This window comes from Papaver somniferum, chromosome 10, assembly GCF_003573695.1.
Source record: "Papaver somniferum cultivar HN1 chromosome 10, ASM357369v1, whole genome shotgun sequence".
NCBI classification, from domain to species: domain Eukaryota; kingdom Viridiplantae; phylum Streptophyta; class Magnoliopsida; order Ranunculales; family Papaveraceae; genus Papaver; species Papaver somniferum.
Window position 1 is genome coordinate 118,815,704 of NC_039367.1, and position 22,858 is coordinate 118,838,561.

A 22,858-nucleotide genomic window follows, 5' to 3' on the forward strand; every position below is an offset into this window, starting at 1 on the left:
TAGATTAGAAATCAAGATATAGTTTTGACAACTAAATTTGACAACAAGCTTGAGATAGCAACACTTGTGAGTTCGACCGATCAATGCACTAACAATCTTCCCCTTTGTCAATTTTAGTGACAAAACTATTAATACATATGGATGAAAAATAAAGCTTCAAAAATCCAGAATCCATCATGCTTGATTTCCTTGGTTCTTCAACTCCTTGAATTCTTCGTTACTTCAAGTTGCAATGATTCTGAATGTGTTCAGCTTAGCATCGTTGTTGTCGAAGATCTGTAGCGATAACAACTTTGAAAACAGATATTCTCAATCGTCGTTATACAGAAATATAGTATTATTATCTTCTCCAAAGTTCAATTGCATCACAACTTCGAAGTAATACTACGCTTTTGACAACAAGCTTGAGATAGCAACACTTGTGAGTTCGACCGATCAATGCTCTAACAATCTTCCCCTTTGTCAATTTTAGTAACAAAACTATTAATACATACGGATGAAAAATAAAGCTTCAAAAATCCAGAATCCATCATGCTTGATTTCCTTGGTTCTTCAACTCCTTGAATTCTTCGTTACTTCAAGTTGCAATGATTCTGAACGTGTTCAGCTTAGCATCGTTGTTGTCGAAGATATGTAGCGATAACAACTTTGAAAATATATATTCTCAATCGTCGTTATAACGAAACATAGTATTATTATCTTCTCCAAAGTTCAATTGTATCACAACTTCGAAGTAATACTACGACGAAACCTATAGATATTGATTTGTTCCCCCTTACATGATGATCCGTAAACCATATGCATGTAGTGCGAAACTACTAATTGATTTTCTCCCTTTTTGTCAATAAAATTTGGCAAAAGGTACAAAAATAATGGGATCGTAATGAATGAAATCAAAAGATATTTCAAGACTTAAAAGAAATTCATATCAACTTTATTTTAGATGATATCACAGAGTATAAAATACTTAACGCTTATCTAGGAGATTTAAGATACAAGCATCCCCTTTTAATTCCACATCCACTCTCCGCACAAAGATATAGCAATTAAGCACAAGTTCAATTAAGAACTCTCCCCCATTTGCTGTCATTCCCAAGAGAACAACATGAGTGACCTTACTTTAATGAAAACGAAGGATTTTGTTGGACATTAACAAATCATATGGATTTGTATCCGAAACATCGACATAAATTAATCTCAACGCCAGTTACGAAAGAGGAGACAATTTAATCGATATGACTCAATATAAGAAAATCTTACGGAGTTTGATAATGCAGTTATTACACAAAAGTGTGATTGCGGACCTGCCACTAACTAAGCCCATAAAAATAATACCTATTGGTAATTCCTACTTTTTTAAATTCCCTTACTTTTGGGATCTATTCCTTTTTACTAAATTTCCAGAAAACTGATTCCATTCCCTCAAACCAAACAAGCCATAAGTAAGTAAATAAAAACTAATATTGTACAAGGTTACCAAAATCTTAATTCGGTAACAAATGTTAATGACGAATACCCTAATCAAGTTCTCTACCCCATTCCCTCTCTATATAAACAGTCCGACTAGTAAATATAAGATGGACCTGATACAGATGAATCGATAAAGAGATTTTCAGCCGATCTCAGCTCTCATGGAGAACCCATTACCTAACATGTGCGAACTTCAATCTGTTCAAACATATAGACATTTGTAGATAAGTTCTAGAAATATTCGACCACACTTGAAAAAGGCGAACTACAATTATTAGATCTTGTAGTTACACTGAGAATCAAGGCTACCGCCTACAATAATGTATCACTACAACAGAAGAGAAAGAATCTACTATCCAGGGTTCCCAGTGTCCCCTTGGACATTCCATTATTGCAAATGACTAAAAAGAAAGAAAAAAAGCTGCCGCTTTAGTGCAGCAACGCAAACATCAAAGACCCGTTGATTTGTCATCGAACAATAATAAGTGGGGGTATAACATCACTAGAGAATCTCAACTATTGCAAACTTGTGAAAAGGAAACTATACACCAAGAAGTGGATGTGCTGTACCGAGAACCATTTCATGCAAAGGCAGCATGTGAAAATCCATTACTCAACTCGTGGCAATAAGAACATGAAACCTGCATTCTCACGAATGAGTGGCGGCGGTTCAACATCAGAAATATCGATCTGTTCCATCGACTTTGATATGTCATCAACCGAAAACGGTATGCTGCGAGATAATGAGGTGACAAGGTTTTAGTAATCACATCATTTGATAAAAGTTATCAGAACAAAACACATATTTGATTAGGTTATCTGAAAGCACACAACGTTAACCAGGGGGTGGTGGTTTTGTTGGCTCATGTTAAAGACAAATTATTTAAAAAAAAAAAAAATACTACCTCCTTTTGAAAAAGATAGGCTTGTTTCATGTATAAATTACACATGAAACAAGCCTATCTTTTTGAAACGGAGGGAGTATATTCTTATAAACATCATATGATGGTTGAACTTTATAGCCTGACCTTGAATCATCGTCTAACAGGAAAGAATTGCTGACAGCGTTGTTTGAATCTTCAGTCATCAAAACCCTCATGTTGGATATAACCTAGTAAAGAGACATCGTATAATAGAAGTGACAATTGTCAGTTCTATCTATAAGCTAGTCATGGTGGAATAAAAATATAATCATACCGCATGAAAATGATGATGTGGATCCAAATCTAGATTGGGGGTAATGGCATCCATAATAACTTACATCCGATGAAACACTATGAGTGCCATACTTGTCATCCCAATACATTGTGCTGATCCTGTATAGCTGCTGTATGCTGAGCACCTGTTGGATGGAAAAACGAAGAATATGGTCAAAAAATAACGATCGAAAAAGAAAAGCAAGAAATAAACATTCTGTAATCAGCATAAAAATATTTTTTTTCCCCGGATCTTGTGTCTTTGTAAAATATAAGTTCGTCAATTATGTTAGCTTGTATTTTATTCACCCACAGAAAGAGACTAACCGGGCATAGGTCGTGACTTATTTCATCCAGCGTCTTCTTTGGCTTTTGATGTATGACCTGAAGCAGTATCAAGAAGCTCACTTGTTGAACAATTTGATAAACATTTCGTTTCTGTTTCTATTTTCAATCCAAAATAGGCAGCTAGAGGATTCAGATGAGACTAGAAGGAAAACAATACCAGGAACCCTATAGCCTGTCTTATATGCTTGAGCTCATCCCACGCTGAACCTGCATACTGAACATATATCTCCTTGTGATTACTCAAGAAAATAAAACCACAAGTAAAATCTGTGAGATGGCATTAAACTTGAGATATACTTCATCAGTTGTTTTATAGCACCAATGTTCTAGTTCTGCCAACCCCGCCTTAACATATTCACCGTTACTAAACGAGCAACACTCTCGCCTTAACAGGAGGCTGCAAACAGAAATAAGGAACCATCTTAATCAAATTTCACACAGTAGAAGTATCAAAGACATCCGAAAAAACGAGGTGTATAAAGACAGACCTGTTAAATAATTGCACATTTATGAAAGAGAATATTTGTGTGAACACCTTACGGACCAAAAATGGGGGTACCTGAGTATATTGAGGCATGTAAAGGAAAATTAGGCTTATACAAGTATAACAGGAACTAAAATACCACAGACAAGTTCATCGGTCAAAGAAGACAGATTCATGAGTAATCTTGCAGATGCACTTGAGATAGACATTTTAGGGAATGAAATGAAAAGCTAAAGGAGCAACAAGCGAAAGCCTACTAACGTGATTAACTTTCAATGTACTCAAGAAATTTCCAAGGCTCTTTACAATCCCCTGCCAGTGAGCAATTAAAGCTTGCTGAGCTGCACTGTTTGCATTTGAGCGTGATGATCCCTTAACTAAGCTTGCTCTGGACGTTCTTGGCGCCTTCAACATCCACGCATTTTACATAATAGTACGAACCAAATGAGAACAAGAACAAAATCAAGTTCACACTGTCCATCACTATTATGACTAATAAACTATCATTATTAACAGACCCAAATACCTGAATGCACAACCCAAGTAATGGGGAGATCTCTTTCTTCAGATTATCACGAATCATACCATATATTTTTTCTACATATGCAGTAAGTTGCTGTTTGAAAAGTAAAGCAGGGTATTTGGCCTCAACTTGTCGCAGTGTGTCAACTCCACCAATCAGTCCACCATTGATCAAGGACATATTAACACCTTGCGGAGCTCCACGGAAACTCTTAAAGGAAAGGCATATGGATACACATAAGTTTGGTATAGGGTTTGCCTAAAGAAAATATAACTTGGGACACAAAATGAAACTCTTACTCACCTGAGTCATCCTCCCAAATAGTGTTGCTGATGATGATCGACGACGTTGCGGAGCCATGCCAGCAGCACCACTCGCTTTTAATGTACGTTGTAGTAGTAACAATAGTGTTGATGCATTGGACAGCCAATAGGCTAAGACATCATTGTTCTCCTGAGTCTGCAATCCACAAAGTTGACTTTAGAATCACGATAAACACCTTTTTCTGGTAAATAAACAAAATTCTTCTTTTTTCTAGATTTCAATGCTTCTAACTAGAAGACAAAACAAGCATTTGTAGTCAAACAGTGCGAACCTCGATAGCATGCCCAATTGTTTGAATTATTCTGTCGAAGACACTAGTGCGTTCAACCTCAAATGACCTCCACAGGAGAAGGCACTTGTATATGATACATGCAGCGATTGGTCTGCTCCCTGTGAATCCTAGATGTTGCGCAATACACCTTATAAGCAAGTCCTGATTCTCCTGCTGTTTCTCGTTAAGGGATTTCTGTGGCTTCTCTTCGACTTCAGAAGATTCCCTCGGGGTTATCACACTGTTTGTTTCCTAAGATTTTCCCAAATATGATTAATGCAGAGAATTATGATAAAGAACCCAGACATAGTATAATCCAGAGACAGCTTCAACTTACTGGAGGTGTCTTTGCATCAGTACTGGTGATATGACCACTCTCACTACTCCTCTGTTACCAGAATACAGGAACATAAACCAAATGATCAAGAGAAACCAAAAAAAAAAAAAAACCCGTCCTACTTCTTTAGTTATCTTGAATACCTGAATACTAGATTTCGAGCGCACTGAAAGGAACTTATTATTTGCTGTCATGGATAGTGCCTGCTGCCGGAGGACTTGGTTCTCAGACTCTAAATTGGAGAGCTTCTCTTCCAGCCTAAATGGGAAACAATATACTCCATAAATCACACCAATTAAAACAAAGTGCTGCACTGTGCATTTCTGTAGCGAGTCTATAAACGGTGCCTCAGTTTTTTATGGCCTTCTAAGTTCTATTATATTATTAAAGGTTGTACTGTTGTAGCAACGAATAAAATCATAAAGCAAAGATGACTACTAAATGGATGGTTCATCAGAACTACGTATAAGGGCTAGGCAAATAAATATATGTACCTTTATATGCCATCGCCCACTGGGTCAAGGTATATATGATGCGAATATAACAATATAATGACAAAAATATAGAGAACATATGAGCTTACCCTGAACTGTAGGTTTCTCCTTTACGTATTAAGGAACGATGAATAAGTTTGACCAATAACTCCATTTAAATCTCTTACTATTACACAATCCTACCTAAACAATTTTTATGCTGATTAAAGTACTCAGACCTGCAGAAGTTCTGAATGTCTTGAATTCTTGAAAAGAAAATTGTAAGATAGCTATAAGTTGGTAGGCACCGGAGCCAAATGTGTTTTACACATCTCGATACAACCCTATACATACACTTAGATGAAAGCACAGATTGTTTTCAAATTCTTTCACTTTCACGAGATACACTAAATAGACCTAAGAACAGGTGGTCAGGAAAGAAGATACTTAATTAACGAGATACACTAAATGTGCCACATTTTGAGCTTAGATACAAGGTGTCTTAACACATCAAAACTCAGAATACATGTTCAGTGACAATAGAAAGAGTCCACATCCCCCAAGTCGACAGTTTAGATCACAAAAAGAAAATATCAAATCATCTAAAAGAGTTCAAATAGAACTGCCAGATTTATTCCCTTGGCTCAAACATCTTAAGGAATAAGGTGAAAAGGAGTTTTCACTATGGAATATCCTCGGCAGAGCCACCTGTCTAGGACATGCCTAAAGACAGATGTAGGTTTATAAACAGTTTGGCTGTTGTACAAACCAATGTGCACCTGAAGACTGACATATATCATGCTTCAACAATACAACATACCATGACATAAGACTCCTATTTGAGCTGAAATTAAGACCTCCTTTATCAACGTTACTCAAATTAGAGTTCACCTGTAAAAAAAATTGATAACCCCACTCTAGAAGAATGCGCTAGTGGTAATCCACGTGCTAGGCTCAATCATACACCGAAAGAAGTCAACCTAACTCTTTGTTGCTTCCACTATACTATATTAATCCAGTCAACTTTAAAATGTGGAAAGTAGAGTAATCTAGTCATAAAATACGCCGCTTTCCAGTTTCTATAAACTCTCTGAGAACATGTCTAAGCTGCAAAATGAGCTTGTTGAAGTTAACAAGTAAGATTCCCACATCAAATGAAGCAAAAGCCAAAGCTTCAAGCAAAAGTAACTCAGAAACCTACAGCCCAGGTGCAGTAAAAACTTGGATAAATTGCATTGGCTCAGACTACCACAGAAGCCTACCTATATAAAAGGGAGAGTGAGAAAAAATAAAGTAAAGAGTGAGGTACAATGGGAATTCAGAAAATAGAGTAAGTCTACCAGTAGAACTAAATCTTAGTTCGAAGAAAGAAAGACCTACAGAAGGTAAAAAGAACGAAAACAGTCAAAAGCTGTTGAAGGGAAAGATGATGTTGCTTTATGCAGACTTCGAATGGTACTGGTAAAGGAGGGGGTTCAATAGATCTCCTGTGGTGATAAACTTACGAATGATGTAGCACTACGTGGATATGCGAGAACATAACAAGCACTGTTTGAGGTATAAATATTAAATCTTACCTAACTGATTTTCTATCTAAGCTTGACAAGTGCTATGGGTTGAAGATTAATATCTTAAGAGGGATTATGACAACTTTCTTTTCGTCATACAAGAAACACACAAGAAAGGTTTCCCAACATTTTGCCTCAATTTGAGATAAAAAGAGATGGTGGAAGTACATTGAGATGGACTGATCATGTTAAATTTTAACTCATTAAACATTTCGAAGTAGGAAGCCTACTGCATTCTCAAATAAGGGAATTCAATGAACAAAAACACTGAATCCCGCTTGTGATGCAAGTCACCGATAAATTTTCCTCAATCAGAGGAAACTTCAACTAAAGGAGAGAAGTTTCAGTCTTAAATTTGATAAGAGAAGTAACTCTTATTCAGTAGTGGGATAGGTAAGTAGAGTTGGATCTGAATCTGTAAAAGATTCGTCAAACACTCCGTTAGTTTCAACTAATTCTCAAGGTTTCTACAGTTCCATCCAAACAGCTATTGACACAAAGAGTCGATACCTATTCCTAAAAGACAAAATTTGCCCACAAACCGACTAAGGAAATTTCCCTAAGTGAGAACTGCTCTTGTTAAGCCTTTTGCTTGTATGCACTATAAAGAAGAGAGAACCAAGTCTGGAGTAGAAAAAAGAAGAGTCAAGTGTTAAGTGATCAATCCACTTTGTTAGAGTGATCTACTATTTCCATCAACTTGAAGGTTTTGTACCAAAGGGGAATAAATTGTTCTGAATCTGTTTCCTTATTTCTTTCGCCTTGGCTACTTCAGCCTTCAAGTAGACGACTGCTTATCTGTTGCTGTAGAAAGGAAGTTCCAAATCCTTGTTTCCATACAAACCCCATAATGATAGACAACATAATGTATCTAATAATCAGCACATGGCCACCATAGCTTGAAATTCAGTCATATTTTCCAAGCCATGCCTTAAAATTTTTATGAAACCTTCATCAACATCATTTGCATGCTCCCATTGCTTCTGAGCACCTTCACCTCCCACAAAAGCAGCTCGTAGTAGTGTCAAAAGTTGGCACCCTTGCAGCCTCAAGCCACCCGTTTGCCTCTATTTTGATCTATACACTAATCAGCTATCTCTAAATAACAGACGCATTACTAATTTTTTTGTTTTCTAATTTTTCCACTCAATGGCACTACGGTCTGAACAGTACGACATTAATGTGAATATAGTGTTTCTTGACTACCAACATGGGAGTATAAAACACGGAGAAACTAGAACAAAATGGTAAAGAAGATCTTTACCAAGTGTAAAGGTAGTACAAGTAAAAACAATCATTCAATTTTCTACCATCAAATCTTTCCTTCTAATTCTCAAAATAATGTGTAAGACTAAACACGAGGTGGTTAACCTAAATTTTCAAGGCCCATGACTTAATTAGACTAGCGTTTGTTAGTAACAAAGAAACAAACACTACAACAAGTTCAATAAGAGGAATTATCCATTAGAAGAAATCGTCGAATGCCCCCTCCCGATCACCTTCCCAGTTATATTGTCCTGCACAATGCAACCATCCGAGAAATAACAAAATACAGTTATTGTAAATAGGTTTTCCGGTTGAAATAAGATTGTTCACAACTTGAGACCTAGTTTAATATAGACACAGATGTATTGAGCAGAAACTGAGGAAGGAAGTTCCTCTCTACCAATGGGAAGAAATTTGTATAACCTGAGCCGGACCACATTTGGGTTGCACAATGATGAAGACGAGTCAACTATAAAGGCGACTAGCCTTATGATTAGATGACTTGAAACTACGAATTGAGTAAAACCGACACCAAGAGAATTAGACTGACCTGAATTCTCGGTTGGCGAAAGATCCTGAACTATCTGGCGAAGAGCATCGGGAGTTAAGGAAGAGATGGGCGTTGGGGTTGAAGTTGGAGCCGGAGTAGGAAAAGTGAAGGCATTGGAAGTAGCGTCGACCCGATCACCTATAGCAATTTCCCCTTTAGTTGAACTCGACTTTGGGGAGGTACACAAGATCATTTTCAGCTCGGATACTTGATCTGAGAAGCATTGAATCATCCTGATACACTAGATCACACCTCTTATTAGTCCCGGACAATGCTAGGCATTAACTTACATTTTATTCACTAGAATTAATTACCTACAATATTCAACATATAAGGCAATATGGACGTAGGACACATCTCGTTCTCTTATTTGACCCCTTTATTTCTATTCTTTCAATTTTCGCTGCTATAATTTAAATTAGGTACAAAGCATTTTAGGGAGCTAGGTATCTTGATTCGGGAGGTGCTTTCCTTGGCTATGCACTAAACCCATAAGGTTGGGTTGCTTATCTAAATGATTCTTTCGGGAAGTCGTGTGAGCCGAACCATAATCTTACTCGTCCTACTATATATAGATACTAAATTCATATCCTATCAAGCTTTTCATCTTGGACATCCTTGTTCCAAGAGTAGGTATTCTAGATGTCAAGAAATGGTTATATCTAGAAAAAAAATTGGCTCAAAGTATTCCTTCGGTTTTGATCATCAACAAGCTTCTCCTCTTTTACCACATACTCCTTGGAGGAAGGCAATGGAGAAGAAAAGATTATCTAATTGTTTACCCTTCGTATTGGAATCCATCACATCCAGGCACCTCCATGCTTCAAAAATCTCTAAAAACTTATTACTCTAATCATGAATTGAAAAAAGAAAAGAAGAAAAGAAATCTCAACCAAATTCATGATTTTGTTGAGAAGCAGCTTGTATGTACAGTTTAACCTTCCTAATCACCTTAACTTAGAACTTTCATCTCCCTTTAAAAAGATGATCTCCGACTATTGGAATGTCACAAACAACCGAGGGTCTCTCTGTCACAGTTGTTATGAGTACTCTTGGAAGTTAGATTGGATCATTCAGAAAGAGTTGGATAGCACTGGTGGTTATCGAAGAATTAAGTTGAACATTAATACGTAGAGAGTGCATTCTTGGGAAACATGAGTTTGACATAGAGACAAATGGGGAAGCTCAAATAGAGAAACCCTATAATGTGTGAAAAGAATATCCAAGACATTCGATGTGTACTAACCCAATTCTGAGAGTGAATGGTGCAGATAAGATATCTACTTCGACTTAAAATGATTTAACTATCAAGTCAAGACAAAATAACAACACTTACACTAGAAAAACCATATAACATGTGTGATGACTTGGTAATCAATCCAAATCAAGATCAAGCTAAAGCTTCTTAAATGATACCAGCTTTGAGCAAACAAAGAGTTCTTCAATATAAATATTTACCTCCGATTCGCTTACTAGTGCTCTTTGTGGTGACCATGTAATCCGATTTCGCAACCTCCTTCAAGAACAAAGGCAACCCCTCCAAAAGAAAGTAGATGGGTCACCAATATTGAACCCAAATTAGAAAGAAAAAAATCCTTTGTATTAAATCATAGGATCCCACACAGAACCTCCTTAGCTCTTTCACAAAAAATAATTATTTATTGAATTATGCCAAAAGGCGAATTTGGACAAGAACTAAACTGAAAAGGATTAAAAAAATGTTACAAGAGAAACGGTAATTTTTAGTGGTGAAGCCCCATTTCACCTAGGATATGAAACCCAACAATGTCATGGAGCCCTAGTTTACACCGAAGAGATCATGATACTTGAACCCACAAATGTCCCACCACGACACCCTATTACGAATTCAAGTCCTTATATTTGGCATCAAGGGGATCAAAGCTTCCTTTTCTTTCCATCAAAAATACTCTGGCTCCCTTCTCTCAAGATCCCCTATAAGCCTGCAAAAGGAAAGAATTTCGTAAGACTCTTTACTTGAAGATAATGGGCATTTAATGTACCAACTTTCCTAAGTTTCCTATATTGTGCCCAAGCAATCCGACTGGATACGAAGAAATTGCCCCTCAAAGTGTACTAAATCAATCGGGAACCCTCGAAATTTTAATATCTGCCACTAGAAGCAGAACAGTGTGGTTCTGTAGCTCCATATAATATCATTGGACGTCTTCGTATCTTTCATGTACATTGGACATCAGTCAACTGAGAAAACGTCTTGACCCTAAAGTTGAGTTAGAGGAGAAAAATTTAGACAAAATGTTTCTCAAATGCGAAACTTTACCTAAGAAGAACTAGAGTTTTCAATGATCCTACGCAAAATAGGTACTAAAAGCAAAGCTACTTCGGCTTGAAAGAAAATTTCACTCTATTGAAATAACATCCACCACCATAAAAGCCGTATGCGACCAAATTCTTGTATCCTCAAACCTTCAATCCTTAAGGGCACGATGTATTCCTACATCATTATTCTCACAACCATCACATCATTAGCGATAGGCAATCTTGAAAGATACATCACATCATCAAAAAAATCAATTCTTTGAGACTAGTTGCAACACTCCTCCCAAAATCGGACTGCTTGTCTTACTTACACCTCCGAAGAGCAGCAACCACGAAATTTTCTCAGTGCAATGGTTATCCCCAACGAAACACTACCCCATAAGGTAGTAAAGGGATAAAGGGTTCACATCCAACCCCAGCAGAGTCTACTTTTTCCTTGATAATCGTTTTGACTGGATCCAAAATTTCAATTCCAAGCCCCCACAACCACTTCCCCCTAATCCTTTTAACTCCTTTTGGTTTACAAACATCCTCCAGTTAAGCATGACAATTGCGAGTGCAAGCTCAACAATCTCCCATAAGCCACTTCTTCTCCATTCAGGGAGGAAAAAAGGGTTACTTACTTAGACCTGGAACATAAAGGATGACCGAAATGCTCAACAGTAATAAGTTCAGCTTGAGAGGAATATAGTCCATATTTAGCGTAAACTGATTGACGAAGCTTCACGCGATACTCCTTATATAGGTAGTATGAAGAACTAACATTTCTATCTACAAAGAGATTTCTATTTAGTGAACCAACTATTGACTTCAAAAAGCATTTGATGCTTCTCACACTAAAACATTTTGTATGAACTGAACTCATGTTTCTTTCAGATTGTTTTAGAGCACAATCATTCCTATATTTTAGAAGATTAGTTATGATCACCAGGGTGCTTAGACAACTGTTCTAGAAGTGGTTAGAGCAATAGAACAATGTGCATGACACGAGGAAATCACTTAAGAAATGAAGTGTATACATGGTTCAAGAAAAGTGGATTGTAATGGCTGTTATTCTCGTGGATGCGATGCACATCTATACGGCTGCGAATACATGTGTGTATGGCTGTGAATGGTCTGAGGTTTCTAACACAAACTCGACTACCCATGATTTTAAAATTTATCTAGCAATTTACCCCCTTGATCTTTTATTTTTAGTGTTTATACTAAGTTAGTATACAACTGTCGCAGGTTCAAACCCACAAATGCATATAGCTTGGTAATTCGGTTGCTGCATTACATGATTTTACATTTTACTTGTTATTATGGCACCTCGATCTCATATTGTCTTGTTTATATCAAGTCATCCCACAACTTATTGTGTCTGTAAATGTCTCTCACATAATTCTGATTATTTATAGAAAAAAAAGGTTTATATGTTATAAGAACAAAAGCTAACTACAAGTTTATACCAAGTGTTTAAGTGAATGTCATTTTTGTGTTCCTTCTAATAAAATTAGTCGTGTAAGTATTTATCTAAGTTACACATCATCATAGAGATGTCACTGTGTTGTATAATAATGCCTTATACTACCTACTTCACCACTAATTATACTTCCTTATTGGTTACAAATACAATGTATAACATACTACACTGATAGCTACCATATCAAAATATGAAGTTCAATTAACTTGGATAATAGTTTGGCCGTGTTGAAAAGGTTTACGTACCTGCTCAAAGATTCCTGAAGCTGCTGCACTTTTCCTTCCGTTGCTTCCAACTTTTTGCGTCTCTCTTCATTTGCTTCTTGTGCTTCTGAATATTTCTTTTCAAAATCATCAGCTCGTAGTTTTTCTGACTCTAATGAGGCCTGTTCACGTAAGTTGAGAACATTATTTACCACGGTAAAATCAGGAATCTGATGTTAGACAGAGGAGTCTCCAAAAAAAAAAAAAACTGAAAGATAAAAGATCATTTGATGACTGGATATTGTACATAGCATGTAAGTATATAAACACTCTACTAGAATTGCCTCTGGCATGATAATATGAGACCAAGAAATAAGTTTTTAACGTAACGTTATCAATCTGAATATAGTTTCTTTCTTCCTTTTTTTTGCCAAGGTTATCTCCAGGCCCAAACGCAGAATCAGTATTAACCAGATGACCTAGATACAGAACCCAGTTCAGTTTTGGATTTAAATGTAATATATCAAAGCTTCAGATGCTCCTGTTTGCTGTAATTATATTTGATTCAGACCAACTGCCATATATTACCATCCTTCTTATGATATATTCGTACTTACCTGGTCTGTGTCGTGGGTATACAGAGTAAACTAACTAAGTAGATAAGTTGCTTCATTGCCCAAAGCTGGTGACACACTGAGTAAATGAAAACCAAAGGTACACCATTGGACTAACAAAATACCTTCAACCTTTCAACTTCTTCGGTTAGAGAATCAATCTTTTCAGTATCTTGGACAACAACTTGGGTTTCTTGAACAACAGGAGGTGCTTCTTCAATGGCTTTCCGTGCAGCCTCTCGCTCCGCGACAAGCAAAACATTTGTTTCTTCAACTTTGCTTTGCAAAGATTGCACAGAAGCCTGCAATTTTGTAATTTCTTGACCTTTTGCTTCCTCCAAGTCAGTCTGGATAAATAGTTTAAAATGTTGATTAAGTTGTCTGACGCCTCAAGAATCACAAATAGTACATAGCTTCTTCGTACTCAACAATAAGAGAATAAATAGTTTTGCAGTAAACAAGGTAAGGAAGTAGAATAGAGAAATTTAAAAGTTGAACAAGGAATGTGTAAAAATGTAACAAGATCTTGCTTACAGGAAATGCTTTGCACAACATTAGTTAGTTGTATCCTAGTTGAACAAAAAAATCCCTAACTTGACATTAGGACATGAGCTTAAGAGAAGAGTATAACTAGATTAATCCACATAAGCCCGAATGAAATAGTTAACCCCAACTGCCTGATATATGAAACAATTGACAAATCATACCCAAAACAAAAGGACTCAAATATTCCTTTCGCCTCATACATCTCCTCCATATAAACCAAACATGTCAACAGTATAACAGAACAAGTTTAACTTGTGGCTCAGTAACCTCTACAAACTTGGAGGACTCTTATGCAGTCAGTTAAAATTTCTGGCCGACAAAAATAAGCAACTAGCAGCTATCTTAATTAAACTATGCTAATCAACAGAATCAGGATTACCCTCAAACGTTTTTCCAACTGCAAACGCCATGTAAGTTCCTCCACACGTTTTTCAAGTTTATCCTTAGCTTCTTTGAGTGCACCAGTTTCTCTTGCAGCCTGCAAAACATTGGAAAGGCACAAAAAATTGAGAGCTGCAATAAGAAATGAGTATTTCGAACAGCTTCAAGGTAATGTAACTTTTGGTTATGAGAACGAAGGCTTTGACCTTGCCATACAAAATGTGTAACAATTTTAATCTCCTAAATTGTGTCTGTTTCAGCATATGAAGAAGTTATTTGTCAAGGGCTTGGGAAAGGAAAAGACAATTTTTGTAATGTGTGTGGATCTTGATATGGAATATGAAGTGTGAACTCTGAAGACCAACTAGGCAACTACCCTAACATAAAGTCCTGTAGTTGGGTATGAAATCTACCTATACTAACACAGATTGTAGCAATTTTACTTGCAGTTCGATATATGAATCCTATAACAACTACCTCATATGCAACAACTGCGAGTACTGACCATTTTTAGCTTTCTAAGCTCCTTTCTGGCAACCCTTCCCCTCCATCTGCACTGGGCATAAACTGATGACCTCTTGAGATTCTTGTAGTATGAGGAAGCTCGGTGACAGCGCCAATGTGCCTACAAAACATATATTCAAGAAGCGCCTGTACAGTTGAGAACACAATGGATGGAGTAGATCCTCCAAGTAAGTTCAGTATATCAAGGTGTAAACCTGAATAACAATTGCTGCTTTAGTTTGTCTCCTGAGTCTGAATTCATTACGAGCAGCCATTGCCCTTAAACCTGTTTGCAAGACTAGTGCTGCAAACCGCAGTCTGGTGTAAGCCTTTCTGGCTAATGATAGACGCAAGTTCTTCTGAATTTTCACAGCAGAAGACTCCCTCCTCAGGTGTTCATAAAGTTTACAAGCCAATCTTCCTGCACATCAATACAAACTACAAATATGTTATTAAAAAAAAAATGCCAAACTTGGCTACCAGCTAGGTTACTAGTTTCACTGGTTGAATCAACAGAGAATTCAGCAAAAAGATATATGGGATTCCAAATTTGGAACTACTTCTGACTGAACTGGTTGGGTGTTTCAATAGTTGCAGATGGATTCACCTCGCCAAAGAGCTTGTACATGAATAGTAGCTTTCCGCAGTGCAAGGAACTGCTTCCTAGCAATATGTGTCCGTATCTGTCTCTGTATAGTTTTGGCTGCATTGCTGAGTACCTCAGCTCTCCGAGCGTCTAACTCAGCCATCTGACCAGCTCTAAGGAAAACTTTTGTTTTGCCGATCTGCAAAATCATTTCTCGGTCTTTTAGATAACTGAATGCATGTTACTATAGTATGCAGGGAACATGAAATATAGAAGAATTCGAAGTAAAGATACCTAACCACTGCCTAGGCACTAGTAATACATAAATTTAGTTAGTGCTTTACAGTTCAGAAAACTAAAGACCTTAAGAACGGTCACTGCATTACCTGAAACCCTGAAAGCCCCTTCTTTTCCAGTATCCTTTTACATGCGACCTTTTCATCATAGCTGCCCACAACCATGAAGTTTCAGAATATAACGCATTTAAGAAGTAGTAATAGAGCACATCAGATAAAAATTCTAAATTACCCAAGCACGGGCCCACCAATTTCTACTTAAGTGCACAACGACTAGCTCTGCTTAATAGCATAGCAAAAAGAGGCCAAGAAGTACTCACTTTCCTTCCAGAACCTCCGGAGCTAGAAGATTGAAGCGATTCAGAAATTCATAGAACGTCCGGCGAGTAGGATATCCAGCACAACTAATCCTGATTGCTTCTAGAACACCCTACAAGGAGAATTCAGTGATGTGCATTAGAGGCTCAAACATTCCAAACAAGTTCTGCTGGTATAGACTGCCAGGAAAAAGTTAAGTATTTTTAAGTATACTCACACCACAGCGCAACTGTTGCATGACATTGACATTCTCGAAGTAACCAGGTTTTAGAAGATTGTTAGGCTTCACACATCTAATGTAGTGAGGCTCTGTTGAGTTTAGAGTCTCCATCAACTGTTGTAGTTGTAGCTGCGAAAATTCCAAGATCAAATTTTGGTTGTGACCTACTACCACTAGTTTGAATATCAATAGGGACCTGACAAAATCTTGATCCATGTTCTGATTTCTCTAATTGACTATCTTAGGTAAAATCCATGCAAAAGTCAGCAGACTAAGTACGGGAAGCATTACCTTAAAACGAGATCCAATTGACGAGAACTTAGTAGATTTGTTGGATGACTCCTCAGCAATTTGAGGGAAAAGGCCTGCTACAAAAGTACATTTGGAAGTACACAACAGGTCTTGATGTTCAGGAACAACATAGTCTTTGTTTTTGTCCAGAAACTGATCAGCTGCATATAAGACCTGACAAGTTTCAACAGAAAGGATATGAATATCCAAAAGCAAATAGAATTATATAGACAAAATAGATGAGTAGATGCCACGGGTATCAAATTCACCTCTCCTGCATAATGAGCAAGTGTAAAATTCGTGCGAGACAGTTTTGGCTTGATAAACCGTTTGTGGACTTTGAACGTCTGATAAAGTTTCTGACAAAATGTTTCATGTGTGGACTTTGGAAACATACTGCAAAGAAATGAAAATTTATAAGATAGTCTGAAAAATTGTTTGGCATCTTGAAATTTTGATGGCTCTTGGTCTTTTCTATTAGCAATGCTATATAACTAGAGTCACAGCCTTCAAGGCGTGAAGTGCGGAAAACAAGAGAAAATATAAAGGCATAAACTTACCAAGCCTCATCAAGAAGGGCAATAATTCCTCCAGGTTTCTGCAAGAGAAACACTAACAATTATATTTATATGCACATATAAGAAGCCTTCTAACTTGCTTTTACTCTAATTGTCTTTCTAGAACTTCTAGTAGTAGAAAGCTATTATCGGAATCACATGTGGATAGCTAATGCAAGAGAAGGCGAGAACCTTTTCAATAAGATCCAGGACATCTTGGTTATCAACAAATTCTATATAGCTCCAGTCAATCTCCTCCTTTGTGTATTCTTCCTGCTCCATCTTAAAAACGTGCTGAAACATCATGTACACCTCAAATTAGAAAATATATTCGATAAAAGAAGCTGCTGCTAAACGGGACAACATGATCTCAGATGTTACCTGGTTGAAATGTTGTTGCAGCTTCTCATTCGTGAAATTAATACAAAATTGCTCAAAACTACATCACGTGAGACGATGGAAGCAGTATAATGAAATTAGTTTTGCCAAATTCCTGTATAGTTTATTCAGTTTCTTTAGCTTTCCAAATATAATTGTTCAAAATTACCTGTTCGTCTTAAAGCTCTCGAAGCCATAAATGTCAAGGACTCCAATAAGAGATCTGGAATTAGGATCCTGCCCAATTGAGAAGTTAATTTTATCCACCAACCTGCCAATGATCAAATAAGTATAATTCATTGCTCCATAAACATCATGTATGCAGTGTACCACCTGATACTCCGCTTTTATTTGGAACTACAGACCACTTTAATCAAAGAAGTGAGCAGAATATCTAATCATAAGTTAAAATTCTAACAAATTACCAGTCAAACAAGCGGGAATATATTGTCTTTGCTAAACCATCCCTACTAACTGTTGCATTAAGAGGATCAAGACTTCTCTTAATAACTTCCTCGGGAGTAATCATCACGCGTTTGCACAGAGCATCTTCCAATACTTGTGGATCACACCTGCAATAATGATAGATTTAATAGCCACAAAGACCAGCTAATGGATAATTAAATGTCCGAGGATAAAGGTGATACACAAGTTCAGTCATACATGAGAAGTTCTGCGGTCATTTTAAGATGGAACTTAGCACTGTCATTTTTTGGAACTGATGAATCAACTTCTTCCCCCTTAGCAAATTCAATATTGCCAAGATGAAGAATTGCAGCAACAACTCTGAAAATAGCGTCCTAAGAAAGAAAGAAAGACGAATATTTGAGCAAATTCACATCAATTTTGAACTACGAATCTTTTGCACTGCAGAGACATGGTTTGAGGTCCGTGGCAAGTAATACCTGTTCCTTCTCACTGATTCCAACAATATCCATAGCTCTTCGAGTGGCGAGATAGTCACGGGCATCACTAACACCAACAAGCTCATAGCAATTTGATTGATTAAGATAATGAAACGATTTGGGGTTTCCCAGTTTATACTTCTCAACTTCCTGGCAAAAACGTAACAGACTATAAGTAGCTATATCCAATTATGAAACCGATGGTCATGCACCACAGAACTAGACAAGATTTTATTCGAGAAAAATAGTACTTACCTCTTGTGGTGCTGCACAAAGAAGGTAAAAACAGTGGTAATTACGCTCAGGATCAGATATTTGGCAAACACGCGATCTCTCGAGAAGGTATGTTCTGATGGCCGCGCCTGATATCCGACCATGTTTATCAAATTGTATCTCAACGAATTTTCCGAACCGACTGCAGAAGTATGTTGGGGGAATATAAATATAAGCAAAACCACCAACAGATTTCTTGATTGTTGTACTTTTGCAAAGAAGTAAAAACTAAAGGTAGCATATGGTGAATCAGGAGCTAACGTAGTCATTGACAGTGACGATGGGGAATAATATGGCAGTATATCCACAAATCAAATACAAATAACAAACAAAACGAAAAAGAGCATCTGTGTATCCAACAAAAGCTACCCAAAAAAACTAACTTTACAAAGAAATTGATAGTGAAGTCCTGCTTTAACAACTAAAAACTTTGTAAAAAGGACGCGTTGTTCTCTTAAGAATCATCTGGAGGTGATAGTTATCCTTGGAATTATGTGATGAAATAATATAAAATAAAAGCCTTTAGTATTGATCTTTTGTTGAATGAATCATTTGATGATATATTACCAACAGTGTCTCACCTGGAATTGTTATTTCTAACAGTTTTGGCATTGCCGAATGCTTCAAGAACTGGATTTGACTACACCCAATCAGTTAGTACAAATATTAGTTAGACCAGAAAAATAAAGTAAAAGGTGCGGAAAAAAATCTAAGGAAATATAAGAAGAATTAATTTGACTAGGTTTTGGTCAGGTAGCTTACTTCTAAAACCTGCTGTTCAACTGTTCGTCCTTCAGTGGCCACACGACCACCCAAATAGGCAAGGTAACGCATAAGCATTTTCGTTGTCTCCGTCTTACCGGCACCACTTTCTCCACTAACCAGGATAGAGTTGCTTTTCCCCTCGTTGATCATTGCCCTGATCCAGTGAGATTGTTTCAGCATAAGCATTTGTCCTTCAACAAATCAAACCTTACGCTATCAAGGTGAACTTGAGATTACCTATACGCAACATCTGCAACGGCAAAGACATGAGGGCTTAACTCCCCAAATGGTGCTCCCTTGTATTGTTCCATCATGTGAGCATCATAGATATGAGGCAATCTTTGGAAAGGATTAATAGCAATAAGAATATTGCCCGTGTAAGTCTGCCAAGATACAAAAGATCAGGACAACTTTACTAGGGTCTAAGCCCTTCATCTGCAATTAGGATCTTCCGTGATCAGTTCTCACAATTTAACTTAACAAAATTAAAAAGCTCACATAGATCTCATTGAGTTCGTATCTAGATGACAAATTTTGCAGAACCCCAGGCTCGTGCAAATAAGATAACTTTGTCATGTCATCTACTCCACCGGCAGGAGCTTCCATGTCCTTCGGATATACTGCTGATAAATCTGCAGTAACCTACACAAAAGAAGAAAAAAAATAGTCAATTGAAGGAAATCCTTATCAGATCTTCAAGATTTATAGACTTACTCTCTTACAGATCAACCAAGAACCTAAGATATCACCTAATCATTTGTTTACGCATGAGCATAGAAGTGGGTATTAAAATTCTGAAAGCAATGACCAATTAAGTAGAATGTCATTACTTTGCATACCTTCTTCCCACTGGAAGTCTCAATTTCAGCTTCTTTGCCATTAATTTTAGATACTTTTCCGTCAATCCAAGCCAAACTCGCATCTTCAATCCACACATTAGAACCCACAATGATGTTGACTGGAGTGCCCTGCAACAAATTAAGTATTCACATTCCACACGTATATCAGAGAAAAACTGGTTGGAATATAATTGATTTAGTCTCTGTAAATGGTGAAATAATTTCAAGAACTCTATAATACACTCTTATTATTCACATCTTCCCAGTGATTACAAAAAGGTTTCTAAGAAATTCCTAAGATATTCCGAAGCTATTACGACACAGAATAAAGAAAGGCAAAAAGTTGCAGCAGCACCAAGTCAAGGCCCATCATTTTCATTTTTGCCTATACATTGTAATCTTGTAGATTCTGCTTCCCAAGATCGTATCCCCAACCGTAATGTAGATAATTATTACTTATCACTTGACAATTCACAAACTATACTGCAAAGAGAGAAGCTAGGGCAAAGGTACATTTTATAAAACACATACGAGCATCATGACTCTAATAGTTATAAATAATGATGATGGACATATCAATATATTATGACTCTTCTTGTGCCAGTGCATAAAGAGTTTGTCGTGACCAAATTCTATTTGAAATTGGCATCGTAAGCAAACATTTTCACATAGATGAATCACATTCTTCATCAAAACATGCATTTTGAAATGGTATACTATACTTGAATTTTGAACATCATAATCAAAAACAAGCAACCAAGTCTGTAGCTTGAATAAGCTAACTTACCATTTTGTAGATTCGAAGAAAACACAGTTACGTGTAATTTCCTCTCTAGCAATTTGACTTCATTAAAACATCACTCAAATCTGTACGTTCAGCTACTTCTATTTTATTCTAGATCATCAATCTCTTCACTATATCGTACGGATATGTAGATCTAACCATTCTATTTCCACACATCTAATTCCTGGACTCTTCGGTCACTAACCTAATCTTCTCCCAGAAATGTTTACTATATCATAATGGTGATCATCATATGTGATGAAACATGTCGGAAAACAACATTTCCGTTGCAGAGATTTGAGAAATCCGTATGAATCGAAAAGAAAAAACAGAAACCAAAATTTTCTGAAGAAATGAAGAATTAGGTTTTCGTTATTTTTCTTCCTTGTTGTGTTAATGATTTCGTGTCGATTGATTTGTGGATTTGACATTTCTTTCTACTCCTTTAAATTCGCTTTTGATTTCTGTAAATCTCTCTGCAACTTTGTAGGAAACTTGGTGGCTGCTAAACTCTCAGTCTCTCTCTCTGTGTTTCTTACTCGTTGCAATTTTTTGCCCTTAACAAGATGAGCCCTTTATGCGGACGATTTGCGGCAATTTGGGGAATCATGGCGATGGCCGTTGGATTTTATATCTATTTCTTGTAATGAGCGGGAGAAAAATATGTGCGATCGATGATGATCCTGGTCATACATAGATACAAGGGCATGAGATTTAACGGCCGGAATTTGGGACAATAATCAGAATTCTAAACAAACACCGAAAAAACTCCACCGAAATCATTTTTTTTCCATTTTTTTTTGGTAGTTTTTAGCAAGGTTTTAAAAAACCGACTCAGGTCACACGGCCACTGGGCGTGACCGTTATAATGCGTTTTTGACCGATGTGAGTATGTTTTGGGCGAAAAAATAATAGTTATATCTCCCCATGTGATATGATTGATGTCTCATGTGAAAGTCTGTTTTGCATACGTGTGATCAATTTTTGACCTAAGACTATGAGTCTTATGAACTGAACAGACGAAGTTCGAGATTATGATAGATGAAGCATGGAGTGTTAGATCAGCGACTTGCTCTGTAGACATTGAATTAGGACGTAACATATCATTATGCTAGTTGAAGCAGTAATGATAGTCGAATGACCTGGTGATGGTTTGACAAGATTGTTGGATCGATCATAAATCATTATGTTGGTGCACTGAGCACTTATGAAAATAATCATTACTGAATGATCATAGAAGATCTTTCTCGATCCATGTGTCATGAGTCAGTCAAATGATAATGAGAGATTATAATATTAAAATAATGATCGACTGACGAACCAAATGTTGGTTGATGAACCAATAAAATACTGAAAGTTGGATCAGTAAGAAATTCTCAAATGTTGGTAACTGAATCAACATGAGAAATACTGCGACATCAATATGAGAAATACTACTCTGAGCAATTAAATATTAATAGTTGAATCAATATTGCCAGGAGTGGCGGTTCTGAACTTTGTTGGCATGACCACTGCTAGCTGAAGTAATTAGGGCATTGACAGATGGAGCATTGATGATCAGACCAAGTATTGCTAGTCAGAGCAAATACTGCTAGATCCATGAATAATTGGAAGTAAGACTAAATAAAATATTAAGTAAAAATATTGGTAGTTAGACCGAATATTATTTAATTAATTAAAATATTGATAAAGGAAATGGGGAGTAGGCGCGTTTGAACAACGCCCTGCTCACCCCACCACATCCTTCTGAAAAGAAATGGAGGCGTAGGCGCGTTTAAATAACGCCCCGACCATCCCGCGCCGTCCCTACTCCGTAAAAAAAAAA

The 22,858-nt window shown here is 36.9% G+C and overlaps 1 protein-coding gene across 3 annotated transcripts; it reads right to left on the reverse strand.

Moving 5' to 3' along the window:
- Window positions 1–1,721: 1,721 nt before the first annotated feature.
- LOC113318328 (myosin-11-like) lies at window positions 1,722–21,627 on the reverse strand. Of its 3 annotated transcripts, none has more exons than XM_026566474.1 (38): window positions 21,037–21,627; window positions 20,241–20,378; window positions 19,909–20,052; window positions 19,648–19,793; window positions 19,408–19,564; window positions 19,227–19,285; window positions 18,628–18,787; window positions 18,373–18,522; window positions 18,131–18,267; window positions 17,893–18,039; window positions 17,637–17,738; window positions 17,471–17,528; window positions 17,282–17,383; window positions 17,093–17,130; window positions 16,802–16,928; window positions 16,533–16,706; window positions 16,239–16,370; window positions 16,024–16,133; window positions 15,794–15,854; window positions 15,429–15,606; window positions 15,037–15,242; window positions 14,823–14,942; window positions 14,316–14,414; window positions 13,516–13,737; window positions 12,819–12,958; window positions 5,097–5,211; window positions 4,954–5,004; window positions 4,617–4,868; window positions 4,325–4,480; window positions 4,025–4,231; window positions 3,760–3,903; window positions 3,503–3,573; window positions 3,312–3,411; window positions 3,172–3,228; window positions 2,994–3,050; window positions 2,732–2,812; window positions 2,499–2,581; window positions 1,722–2,203 (listed from the first exon to the last, which is right to left on the reverse strand). In XM_026566474.1, the coding sequence occupies exons 1-38, from the start codon at window positions 21,037–21,039 to the stop codon at window positions 2,080–2,082; spliced, it is 4,608 nt and encodes a 1,535-aa protein (XP_026422259.1). In that variant the 5' UTR covers window positions 21,040–21,627; the 3' UTR covers window positions 1,722–2,079. The 3 variants fall into 3 exon arrangements, 2 of the variants coding, with proteins under 2 accessions (XP_026422259.1, XP_026422260.1); XM_026566475.1 differs by having other exon boundaries at window positions 20,250–20,378; window positions 21,037–21,625; XR_003344431.1 differs by lacking the exons at window positions 1,722–2,203; window positions 2,499–2,581 and having other exon boundaries at window positions 2,735–2,812; window positions 3,172–3,221; window positions 21,037–21,626.
- Between the last annotated feature and the right edge of the window lie 1,231 nt (window positions 21,628–22,858).